Below are 13,667 nucleotides of genomic sequence, written 5' to 3' on the forward strand. Positions count from 1 at the left end.
TTACCCCATGACCTTGATTCATAACTACACTCTTCAGACATCTACCCATCGTGTGAGGGCTTTACGACTATTTACATGGTTAAAATAGAAGCCAGACGACAGGTGATGGACACGTAATCTGCCAGGAGGCAGCTGAGGATGAGGTAAGTTGGTGTCAACCTTAATGCTGTTAAATAAGCAGCGGCAGAAGTGCCGGGTGTAACCACAGTGATGGCATGACCTGGTCGTCCAGCGCATCAGTGGGAGTGCAGTCTGGGTAGAAGAAGTGGGCCAGGAGAGCCAAAGGGGCGGAGTCACGTTGTCCTTCGCGCACTCGGTCAGAGCACTAGGCTAAGCTTTAGGGGATTGTCTGGAGTCTATATGTCACACACCCACACACACAAGCGTGCACACACACATACAGCAAACACACATACACACCTATAGATAGATGTTTCTGTAGTGAAGGTGTCTGTGTCACTGATGTAAAAAGCAGCAGACCAATAATGAGGTCATAGGACAAGTTGTTCCACCACAGTCCCACTGACACACTCCAATCATCTGGTAGAACAGTACCTAGTACCATGTCTCACCAGAGCTACATAACAAATGTACTGTTCCTACAACACATCCACAATCCAGACACACACACACACGCACACACATACATACAGACATGCATGACCAAGTTCCCATTCCGTTTCAACAACAAATGTACTCCAGAACACTAGTTATTGTAGTGGCCAATCTTTAACCTAGTCCAAATGCCATCCATCCATCCATCCATCCATCCATCCATCCATCCATCCATCCATCCATCCATCCATGCATCCATCCATCCTTACCCATGTCTCCCAGCCTCCACATGGAGAAGGACACAATTCTGCTGCCAATACAGAAGAACTCCTCCACCAGGCAGGATAGGGAGGCCTGCTGCTGGCTCTTACACGCAACACTCTCCCCCTCTTTCTTCTTCTCTTTCACCTTCTCGCCCCTGTGGATGGGGGCCTGGTCCGTGGTAGGGCATGGCTCCTGGGCAGCCTCCTCGTACCGCATCAGCGCAGAGGACACGGGAAAGGACATGGGAAAAAGGCCACTTGTCATCACTGAGGCGCTCATATCTGAAGGATTGTGGGTGCACGCCGCCGGTTCCCCGTTTGCTTCTCTCAATTGCGAAAAGGAGATTGAATGCCCCGGCTACGTTTACTCAGGTAGAGTTATGTCTGTTTTCCCTCTGGCTGGCAAAGCCAATGCAAATGCAACATGGACATCTTAACGTATTACTGAGGTCAAAGGGGGATTTTGGGGGGATTCGATTCGGAAGGATGCTTCTTCTGTCTTTGTTAGAGCTGATTAGTGTACAGTTTCCTTGGTAGACTGCTGAGAGTTAGTAATCACAATATCTGCTGATGGCTCCTTTCCAAAGCATTCTTTCAGATCTAGCCTTTTCAGTAGGCAGTTTTCTCGGTGGGAGAGCGAGAAGAAAATCCTCCTCTCCAAATGCTGTCAACAGTTAGTCAATAATCTGGCGCTGCTCACCACAACAAACAACCTTCACTTCTTCTCTTCTCTCAGCTCGCCTTCTCTTCAATATCTCTCCATCTCAGTTGACAACAAGGTGCGCCTGTATTATATATCCTTTCTCTTCTTTCTTCAGCTAGAATTCAAAAGACTGCCTCTCAGTGTCAGCCGGGAGCGTAAATCCTTCGGAATCTCTAATCCAGGTCGGGGGGATTTACTTAACGTGTGGCGAGAAAGAGAGAGAGAATGGGAGAGAGACACAGAGAGAGAGAAACACACTGAGAATGAGCCAGGCACCCTAATAGAGATGTAACAAGTCTTGTTTTTCCTTCTCACCAATTAAAAAGTATTTTTTTATGCCTGAAAGTGTCTCCTGTGGGGCTTCCAGAGGGTATCAAAATGACGACACACACAGGTCTGTGCACACAGACTCGCTTTCCCCGGCTGAGAGGAAAGTTTTTGAGAGACCTCAATCTCCAGTTACGTTCCATGGAGGGGAAAAATGATCTCCCTCTCTATTCTGACCACCTGTATAATCTGGGACCGGTTTGAATACATACAAACACTCAATTTTGGCTAATTGAATGGCCTGCTGATATAGGTGTACCAAGATATGATTAGCTACTAGTGTGTCTTTGGCAGAGGTGCATATAGAACGACTTAAGCGCTGCAAAAATCAAGTGGGAGGGTGAAAGAGGGGGTGCAAAGCCTTAAATCTGACAAAGCAAACACTGCAATAATGTCACACCTTCCACTGTAAAAATAGAGAGAGTTGGAATCCTCTTCCATTGTTATATAAGAAATCCCACAGTCCTTATTAGTTAGAATTAAGAAACAGAAGACAAGTTGAATATTGATGTGTTGTTTTGTAATCAAAATGCCTCCGTTAAATCCTCAGCTAGCAGTCCAATGCAATTTTAATTTGGGTGGTTACAAGTGGGGGGAAAATGTGGTTTCTGCTGGCAGAGATCCACCTTGGTTCATGCCAGTCAGTGACAGAGCCATTTTAAGATTATGAAATGTAATAGCTTATAACGCACACACATTAACATCTCATCCTACAAGGGGAATTGTGGACATGTTCTCATGAATTCGCTGGAGATATAGCAGCAGTATCGTCCTACGTGGCTAAGTCATTCCCTTGCCATATACGAGTCAAAATATAATTTATCTGAAATATCACTTTCACAAATCTCGACAATGTAAAAAATTAAAAATTAAATACGAATCCGATAGGAGAATAGTCCTCTCACAGTCCCACCACAAGTCAGACTGTTGAATAAACTTCATTTGAATGTACTTTACCTGTTGTCTGCTGATTTTGACCTTATGTAGGAGGTAATATCCACAGAGTAGTGTCATTGACCAGACTTTCTTTACGCTGGTCTGTATGTCTGTTTGTATGTCCAGTTTGTATTTTTAGTGAGGATGCACTTTGCAAACGACTTGCACAATGTGTCAACAATGGCCGAGCTTAAACGAAGTACAGACCAAACATTGTCCCACGCAATCAGCTGGAAAATTTCACAAGAATTTCCAGCTGATTGCGAGGGAAAACGCTTTGGTCGACAACGTTCGGTTACATTCGGCTATTGTTTACATATTGTACATCACGTGAAATGCATCAGGAGATGGAAAAATACAGGCAAAAGAACTTACCGGCGTCGCAAAAAGTTTACCCTATCTGCACTTCCTCCCACCAAAAGGACCAACAGCACAGACAACCGGTAAAGCACATTTAAATATGTGACTCATTTCAAGAAACTAGGCGTATGTCGCACGTCACTACTTCACAGGAGAGCCATTTTAATGTAAACATTTATTTTTTGGGCAGAAATGCCTTCTGAAATTTCATGTGCTTTAATAGCAAACTTGTATGCCATCTGTAAATACTAATAAAATGGTTAAATTACGAGCCAAGTTGGTTTGGCCATGGAAAAAGACAAGAACCTTCCCGCTAGCCACGATTGGCTGAGATAATGGATGGGTCAGACATGCCGAGAGATGAGTTCAGATTGGTCTGCCATGTAGCATGCTTCTGTCAATAACATGGCTAACTAACATTATGTGTATGATCTGTGTAGTAATATTATTTGTATCTAAGAAAGACATTTGCATTGCTAGTTATAGCCTAATGTTAGATAGCTAGCTAACATTGAACCTAGTTGGTTAGTTTTAGCTACCTGCAGATTCATGCATTGTGGCTAGCTATGACAATCAGTTTGAATTGCTAGTAGTTTTGGTTGGGATTATTGCCGTGTTCAAAACAACTGGGAACTCGGAAAAAAGCTATCACCAACTGGGAAAAATCGTTCTGAACAGCCATCCAACTCAGGAACTCAGGCCTCTTTCTAGATCCCTGACTTTCCGACCTGAAGATCACTGACGTCATGATTTCACTAGTATTTTTCCAAGTTCGCAGTTGTCGCAGTTGTCTTGAAATCACCATTAAGTTAACTGTTTTTAGCTAGCTAACTAGCTAGCTACCTACAGTACATGTCTAAACAAAAGACTCAACTTTGCTAAATGATTACATGACCGATCAAGTTAGCCAAGTGTATCTGGGAGTGATTACGGCCATCTATTGTATTTCATGAACATGTCTAGACAATAGTGACCCATCCACTTAGCTAGATGTGGCTGTGGGGTGGTTATAGCATTTCTTTCACATGACCCATCAATCAAGACAAGTGTGTCCGGGTAAGAATCATCTAATAATTGTAAAATATTTATACAATATTTATCTGGACACTTTCTATTTTTTATATTGCTACTATGCAAGTAACCATTCCACTGCACTGTTTATAAATGTTGTATCCTATGCATGTGACAAATACACTTTGAAGGTTCCCAAGAACACAGTGGCCTCCATCATTCTTAAATGAAAGAAGTATGGAATCACCAAGACTCCTCCTAGAGCTGGCCTCCCGACCAAACTGAGCAATCGGGGGAGAAGGGCCTTGATGGTCACTCTGATAGAGCTCCAGAGCTCCTCTGTAGAGATGTGAGAACCTTCCAGATGGACAACCATCTATGCAGCACTCCACCAATCAGGCCTTTATGGTAGAGTGGCCAGACAGAAGCCACTCCTCAGTAAAAGGCACATGACAGCTGCTTGGAGCTTGCCAAAAGGCACCTAAAGACTCTCAAACCATGAGAAACAAGATTATGTGGTCTGTTGAAACCAAGATTGAACTCTTTGGCCTGAATGCCAAGCGTCACGTCTGGAGGAAACCTGGCACCATCCCTACTGTGAAGCATGGTGGTGGCAGCATCATGCTCTGGGAATGTTTTTCAGCAGCAGGGACTGGGAGACTAGTTAGGATCGAGGGAAAGATGAACGGAGCAAAGTACAGAGAGAGATCCTTGATGAAAACCTGCTCCAGAGCGCTCAGGACCTCAGACTGGGGTGAAGGTTCACCTTTCAACAGGACAATGACCCTAAGCACACAGCCAAGACAATGCAGGAAGGGGTGGCTTTGGGACAAGTCTCTGAAAGTCCTTAAGTGGCCCAGCCAGAGCCCAGACTTGAACCCAATCGAACATCTCTGGAGAGACCTGAAAATAGCTGTGCAACGACGCTCCCCATTCAACCTGACAAAGCTTGAGAGGATCTGCAGAGAAGAATGGGAGAATCTCCCCAAATATAGGTGTGCCAAGCTTATAGCGTCATACCCAAGAAGACTCGAGGCTGTAATTGCTGCTAAAGGTGCTTCAACAAAGTACTGCGTAAAGGGTCTGAAAACGTATGTAAATGTGATATTTCCGGGTTTTTATATATTTATACATTTGCAAAAATGTATACAAATCTGTTTTTGCTTTGTCATTATGGGGTATTGTGTGTAAATTGATTAGGGAAAAAAGCTATTTAATCAATTTTAGAATAAGGCTGCAATGTAACAAAATGTGGGAAAAGACAAGGGGTCTGAATAGTTTCTGAATGCACTGTAGGCTAAGGACTAGATATGTGTATTTTTGCTACTACTTTCACCACTTTTACTCTTGAAAGCTTTGGTTGTTTGCTACTACCTTACTCTGTTTAGTACATGGCCTCACATGTGAATCCTTAAAGAGAAGGGTGGGGCTAAGGCTTAAGAGGGTTTGAACGATGCTGAATGGGTGTAAACAAAGAAGAGCTCTCCAATAGGTGTACCAAAACATTCAAGGGCCATTTTCTCAAAAGTGTGGTTACAAATGTATCAACTTTTGAGGCAGAATTACTTTCCCATTGTTCCTCAACTGTAGTGTATGATATACCATGTTCTATACTTTTATCCAATGTAAATAACACAAGTTACAATTGATCCCCACAAAAAAGGCAGCTCATTCAATATTCACCAGACAACTTGAAACTAGCTTATTGGCTTGAGAACGAGATTTGAAGGGAAATTCTGTTTGACCTTTTTATTAGCTTCGACCGCAACTGGATTCTGGCGGTAATTTGTTCTGATATAGAGATCCAATCTCTGCTGTAGTATTGTATAGGCACACTCACAGCCTGGATGGACTATAGTAGGCCTGACCTAACGGGGCATTTCAGCACCAAGGCTAGCACAACAGCAGGATCCAGCTTGTTCACACAGTACTAGCTTCAGCTTCTGTTCCAAGAGCCTCAGAACAGCTTCCTTTCCATGCTTCCTTTTCTAAAGACAGATCGTCATCTGTAACCAGATCTTAACATGACTTGATGGGTTACAGCATTTTTGGTTTTAGCCCAGCACTACCAGATCTGATTCAACGTGTCAGATCACCACCAATCTTGATTCATTGGATCAGGCATGTTATTGCTGGGCTACATCAAAATGTGCATTCCCAGGAGGGCTTCTCTGATTGAGAAACACTGACACCAGCATCAGCTGTTCCAGAAGAGGCTCATGATGCTCCAACTACAGACTCTCTTTGTGACCTCAACACACGCTCGCCGTTATACTCTATCTTTTGATTTCACAAGGTCGTGAGTGCCGCCCAAAACAAACAGAAGAGGTGAAAAAAGAAACTCAAATATATTTTAAGACTGCCGCAATAAACATGTGTACCCCCCCCCCCGATATCGAGTCGGTTGGACTTGGCAAGGCGGTGTGGAGAATGACAGTGAGATATCAATGAGTTGTATAGAACCCAGCCTGTCAATAGAATTATTGTGATGTTGAATTGTTTAAATTAAAACAGTGGCGTTATAGCTGTAGGCTGCAATCTTACATTTGTGGGAATGGAGTACTGGGTTGTATTTATTATTGCAAAGCACATAGCAAAACATAGTGATTTGTTGCAACGGAAAACCAAAATGTGAGTTTCTTATTGGACAAGTTCAGGTAGTCCCTCCCTGTTTCAGTCCGTTTTATTCCGTTTGGTGCCTAATGAATATGACCCTGGTTAGGATGCAACATGTCTTTAAAAACAGACAGTGGTTTATTGTACTTTACTTGAATAGGCTACACTATGCAAAAAATAAATGTTACTCAGTGGGATCATACATTTAATGTGTTAAACTATGTGGACAGATTGATAGGCTGAGTTGTGAATGGATTTCTCTCCCTCCCTCCCTCCCTCCCTCCCGCCCTCTCGCTCGCCCTCTCTCTCGCTCGCCCTCTCTCTCGCTCCTCCCTCTCGCTCGCCCTCCCTCTCTCTCTCTCCCTCCCTCTCGCTCGCCCTCCCTCGCTCGCCCTCTCTCGCTCACCCTCTCTCGCTCGCCCTCTCTCTCGCTCGCTCTCTCTCGCTCTCTCTTTCTCTTGCTCTCTTTCTCTCTCTCTCTCTCTCTCTCTCTTTCTCTCTCGCTCACCCTCTCCCGCTCTTTCTCTCGACTTCTCGCCCGCCCAACCTCTCGCCCGCCCTCTCTCTTTCGCTCGCCCTCTCTCTCTCGCTCGCCCTCTCTCTCTCTCGCTCGCCCTCTCTCTCTCTCGCTCGCCTCCTCTCTCTCGCCCTCTCTCTCTCGCTCGCCCTCTCTCTCTCTCGCTCGCCCTCTTTCTCTCTCGCTCGCCCTCTCTCTCTCTCTCGCCCTCTCTCTCTCTCTCGCCCTCTCTCTCTCTCTCTCTCTCTCGCTCGCCCTCTCTCGCCCTCTCTCTCTCTCGCTCGCCCTCTCTCTCGCCCTCTCTCTCTATACTATAGCGTAATCTAAAGCATGTTGTTGCAATGCATCTGCCTGTTGACGATTCAATCTATCAATGCTTTAATTGTATCTGTCCCGCCTCACAAATAAATATGATACATTATTACTATATTTATACCGCCTCCCTCTATGTCTCCCTTTTTCTGTCTCTATCAGGAATTCTGTCAGGAGATAGGATGTCATTTTATATACAATTTTACCACAAATTTCCCACAAGTTTGTCAGCTTTGGTTCAGCTAATGCCGTGGGTTCACCCTACAATTCATAATAGCAATGTAGGATTTGAAACAGTTTTGGTGGGAGCTGGATAGGAACCACCCTGTCCTCTCCCTCCATCCACACTCCCGGCTGCAGATTAGAACTTGGGCACTGGAGGAGAAATCCACTGGGCCAAATTGCATTATGTAAAGACTTGTAAAAAACAAGAAGGGACGCTCTTACCCACAATGTGGAAGAAAATACATATCAGAATCTTGTCTGATTATTGTATGAATGAATCATTATCAGACTTTATCGTCCTGACACACGTAAAGAAATGCCTGCCAGGCGTTTTTAACACCATGGGAGATCATTGAGCCCCCCCATTCTCCTCCTCCTTCCCTTTCTATTATCCCTCCTCCCTCTAAGCCACCCTCCTCCTGAAGATACCAGGGAGAAGCATATTGCCACTCAGCCAGCCTGCCTGGGAGAGCCGAGGTCAATCTCATATCATGCAGCGTAACAAGAAGTGGTGCAGTTATGGAATGCAACACTACCTAAAACACTTTAAACGGCTCTGAACGAACAGGGAAAACATGTGAAGTGAAATCACATTATTTTAACTCCAGTCGTGTTGACTCCGCACATGCCAAATGAAAATGACTAGGTATAATAGATTGCTATCTGAGAGTGCAAAAACAGCACAGATTGTTTCTCAACCTCTATGTTGAGATGTGTTGGGATATTTTAATGGAAGCGCTCGTCCAAGCTGTGTCGGTTTTAGCGGTTGTTCAAGGAAGAGAACCGTTACATATGCTGTTCAACAGTACAACGAAGGTTGAGAGAAACTGCACTAGTTATCCTCTCTCTTTTTTAATCTCCATCCTGTATTGGGAGTATCCTATTGGTCATGGTTTGTAAGTGAGAATGATGTGTCAATTAACTTGCTAACCAGGGTTGTATTCATTCGGCACCAAACGGAAGAAAACAGACTGAAACAGGGAGGAACTACAACTTGTCCAATTAGAAATGGTTGTTTTTGTTTTACCTTGCAAAATATTTGAGTACGTCTTGCTAAATTGTGCTCGAATGAATATGGTAAATTGGTAATTTAAGTGTAAAAAATTACATATATTCCCACCGGATGGATCAAAGATCAGAGGCTCAGAGCAGCAAGGGCACCGTGAACCCTTACTTAGGGTTACCATGCCAACGGAGAGCAGAGTTTTTGTCTGCCAGATGGCATGGTGGCATAGAGGATATGGAACCCTGCTGCTTAGCTTTCCGGGGGGATGAGCTTGGTGTGTGTGTGCGTATGTTTGGGGAATCAGGGGTCCAGAGGATTCTGTCTTGGCTAATCTGAGGTGTTGACTGCCCAAACACCGCACCACACAATTTCACCTCAAAATCTGGCTCCAATCCTGTGGCCCCTGTCTATCTAGTTAAACTGGACCTGGTTGAACTGTGGTTAAACCTATGCAGAGGATATAGAACAGCTCAGTACCATGAACAGTTTCTAAAGTACCTAAACCACAAAGTCTTTAAACACTAACAAAAAGCCATGTCGGGACTCTTCTGTAGTGGATTTGAATTCAAACGTGCTGTGCATGCACTTGCACTTTTTGGAAACTGGGTTATGGGAGATTTTAGTAGCTATACATTGTTCACTTAATGCACATTCTCAGCTTCCATGCCACGGTCTTGAAGGCATACCAGCTTGTAAAAGGTTAACTAGACTGTCATCAGCGAAGAGAGGGCGGGCAGCGAACCCTGCTGTGGTACTGAGAAATGAGACAGAGAGAACACTAGGTACACTATGAGAGGTAAGTTGACCAGTCCCTCAAGTCATCCACTGGGGTAGCAATCATTAGAATAGGGTATATTGCTGGGGGAAATACAGGACCGGAATTATGATGTGCCAATCTTGCTATGTGGTACTGCTGGGCATCAAAACACAGACCAATCACAATGCATGTTTGAAATGATAAAGCTTACATTTGGAGATAACACCTTGCCTGCTGTCTGGCTGCGACAATTAACATGGAAAATGTGATGACGATAATGATTTCTTTCTACAGTGCAGACACTGTCATTCAAAGGAGGTCAATACCCTCGTTAGTGAGACTGAATGACTAAAGAGAAATATCAATTCAAGAAAGGATCTTTGCTGACTGAGTTTTTCTAGCCGATAGTGTAAACCAGACATTCCAAAGCAAACAAATGCTGAATACCTGTCCTGTCCCTCACTGGGTGCGAACTTGCAACCTTCTGTTCCCAACAACACTTCCCCCTCACAAAGCAGTGTATTCATCGCTGAGCCATGGCTGTTGTTGGGCAAGGGAACCAACTACTTCTAGGTCTCAGAGCGGGTGACGTCACTTGCAAAATGGATGCTACTAGCGCATGCATAGCTAACTAGTTAGTGAATACGCATTGGCTATATTTACCCTCTTTTCACCTCCTCCTCTCTGCAGAGCCCAACTGTGTTATCTGAGTCAAGTAGCACCACTGTAACGGGGTAGGTCCCTTACTGGGCGTGAATAGGGACCTTCTGTTCCCAACAACAACAAAAAAGCTCCAGTATTCCCCAGTCCCGTGTCCATTTTCCCGTACATTTCCTCTTACATGTCCTAATGGCAGCCTCTCTCTGTTTTCTCAGTCTCGGTCTTTCTCTCTCTCTCCGTCTTTGACTCTGTCTGTGTGTCTTTCTGTCTCTCTATTTCTCTCTCTTAGTTCCCAGAGTTCTCAGCTCACGGGGGGCATTTACCATGCTCAAAGGCCATAAAAGCAGCGGGCGGCCCAATGATAAACAGCTTCCATCACTCGATGCGACACGGCACAATAACAGGCCCCGCGTCAGAGACAAACATAAAGCCGTCCACATCAGCCATGTTAGCAGCACCAAACTTAATCTCTCTGCAACTACAACTCACTCTGAAAACTTGTCAAAAGAAGAAAAATGTGAAAGTGTATATTATTGTTGCCATCCTATAGAAGCTCCTGAGAGAGCATTATGTGAAGCAGTTCAGCGAAAGCTGACAAGTTCCTGTCACTGTACGCCGTGTTGTGCTAGAGGTTGGGAATGAAGAGTCAATTGTCTGTGGTCTGTTTACGTGCCGTCTGAACCTTCTCATTCAGCCAGGATCTACAGTAATGGTTTGCTCTGTCAATTCCAATTTGCTAATCCCTTAATCAATTTGCTGTTCTTTATGAGCAGGAGCTGCCATGGAAGATGCAGTTCCCTAATGGAGAAATAACTGTTTCCATATAACTGGCTCAAAGTGATTCGTGACTTAATCTCTCAAGGAAATGAATGGTATATTCAGTGACGTCAGGGAGGTGGTTGAATGGGAAGTAAAGATGAACAAGTAAAGATGTGCATTCTCCATGATCTTCATTCTTTATCAGGCACAGACAAGTGACTATAGGCTGTCTGATGCATCTTTGGCTCAACCAACAGAAAGTCAGTGCTCGGTCAGTGGCTTTCTGAAACAGACATAAACACATGGCATTCTGGGATAACACTGTGCTGGAATATACCGTGTCCAACGAAATACTTATTTTTTAAATAATCTTCTTATTGAAATATTCTGCTCTCTGAAATGATTAGACTAAATATTTTGCTTTCTGATGCTTCAGAGCACAGTGTATCCCAACCGGGAAACATTAGCCTTGCTAAACCTCCCACCAGAGGTTTAGCAAGGTGGACTGACCAGGGCGCTCAACACTACAAGAAATCCATGCAGGCGATTAAGAAAGCCCACAGTCCCGTTCAAACATCCATACAAGACTGCACAAATACACTCTCCTGTGGTTTCCTATAACCTCTATTGAGTTCCCTCAAACAAACACACCCACCTACACCACTTGTACTTGTGCGGGTATTGACCACAGACAAGTGTTCATCCCTGTGCACTAGTAGCTAGAACCAGAGGTCCTGATTGAGCGTGTGTGGGCGGCCTGTAAGAACCCCTGGTTATTAGCGAGATAAGGTGCGCTGCAAGTACTCCTACACATCATCGCCAGCGTCACCATTAAATCTATTAGTATAAAATCTATAGCCAGCTGTGAATCCCCAGCACGGCGCCCTGAATAGTCTCATTGAACGTTGCTGAAGGACTGTACTGTATGAGGCTAGTAAAGGGCAATTCAACAATAACAGAGTGATGCGGAGACTCAGATTTCTCACTTTAATGATGGCAAAAGTTAAACAAACCAGACAAATCTCTGCCCAAAAACTACTTTTAACAATTTCCACATAAATGTTTACAAAAACATTTTTACTTGCAGCTCACACACACATACACTTACATCCCCAGCACGGCCCCCAGAATAGTGTCATCGTACATTGCTGAAGTACTGAATGAGGTTGGTAAACAACAGCACTCAGACCAATCAGTTACAGATAACTGAAGAAGAGCTGTGCAGGTTCATTCTGAATGTTGACACTATCGGCGGAGTTAAAACACGCAACATGCAAAATGGACACACTCCGCAAACTGTTCCTGTCATGGTCATTGTCATTGGACATTAACACAAAACCACACCTGTTGGTAGTTACAATACAGTGTAAACATTCTGAGGGAACCCGTACTGTAGTTTTCCTGTATACCTAATGATTGAAGTTGGCACTATGCATTCAGGCAAGTAGCGTTCTCCTGGCAAACCCAGATTTGTCCGTCGGACTGCCAGATAGTGAAGCATGATTCATCACTCCAGAGAACACAGTTCCACTGCTCCAGAGTGGCGACGAGCTTTACACTACTCCAGCCAATTTCACATGACGATCTTAGGCTTGTGTGCGGCTGCTCGAGCAAGGAAACCCATTTCATGAAGCTCCTGACGAACAGTTCTTGTGCTGACGTGGCTTCCAAAGGTAGTTTGGAACTCGGTGGTGAGTGTTGCAACCGAGGACAGACGATTTACACGCTACGCGCTTCAGCACTCGGCGGTCCCGTTCTGTGAGCTTGTGTGGCCCACCACTTTGCAGCTGAGCTGTTGTTGCTCCTAGATGTTTCCACTTCACAATAACACCACTTACAGTTGACCGGGTCAGCTCTAGCAAGGCAGGAATGTGACAAACTGACTTGTTGGAAAGGTGGCATCCCATGACAGTGCCACGTTGAAAGTCACTGAGCTCTTCAGTAATGTCATTCTACTGTCAATGTTTTTATACACAATTGTATACACCTGTCAGGTGTAGCCAAATGCACTCATTTGAAGGGGTGTCCACATACGTTTGTATATCTATAGTGTGTATGTTGATCATTTGGATAAGCTCCGACAGAGCTCTCTACTGGGGTTAAGTTAAGGGTAAGTTCTATAGCCTGAGAAGGAGTCAAACTTATTCCTTAGAAACGTTCTCTGAACATAAGTAATTGGGTTCAACAAGCATCATCCTGCCTCTGAAAATGATCAAAGAACATTCCCGGAGGGAATTCTCTCAGGGCACTCTGTCGGACAGCTGGACTGAAAAAACCAATTAAAATGTCCTACCTGAGAGAGATGTCTCCGCCATCTTGGTTTGCTCCTGACAAGGACACTTCAGACACGATTAGAGCCCTTGCTGCTTCGGTGGGTTTATATCAGTGGACGGATGGACAGTCAGACGCATAGTCTTTCTTAATTTTTCACCAGCACCTTGAAGGCAGAAGCTCTCCCTCGCACCTTTGTTACCTCTGTTCGCTTTTCTGTCATCCCTCTCACATTATCCATCTCCGTCTCACATCTTCCAGCCCCCAGTGCTCTTGTGACCTATCCAAAGTGTTACGTAAAGCTGCCGAGATGCCTGGTACTCCGCTGTGACATTCTTCTCACATAGCCTCTAATGAAACGCCAGGGTGAGGGCTTAGTGAGTTATTTT

The 13,667-nt window shown here is 44.5% G+C and overlaps 1 protein-coding gene across 6 annotated transcripts in view; it reads right to left on the reverse strand.

Moving 5' to 3' along the window:
- plch2a (phospholipase C, eta 2a) overlaps positions 1–13,667 on the reverse strand; it is a 178,856-nt gene that overhangs the window by 86,772 nt on the left and 78,417 nt on the right. The window contains exon 1 of one of the 6 annotated variants that reach the window (XM_045693357.2): positions 13,301–13,543. The exons of the other annotated variants lie outside the window; for them this stretch is intronic. Within the exon in view, the coding sequence (XP_045549313.1) occupies positions 13,301–13,322 (22 nt within the window). The 5' untranslated portion in view covers positions 13,323–13,543. Of the gene's footprint in view, positions 1–13,300; positions 13,544–13,667 lie in introns of those variants that run through there. 6 annotated transcript variants of the gene reach the window in all.

This window comes from Salmo salar, chromosome 13, assembly GCF_965601325.2.
Source record: "Salmo salar chromosome 13, fSalSal1, whole genome shotgun sequence".
Classification (NCBI taxonomy): Eukaryota; Metazoa; Chordata; class Actinopteri; order Salmoniformes; family Salmonidae; genus Salmo; species Salmo salar.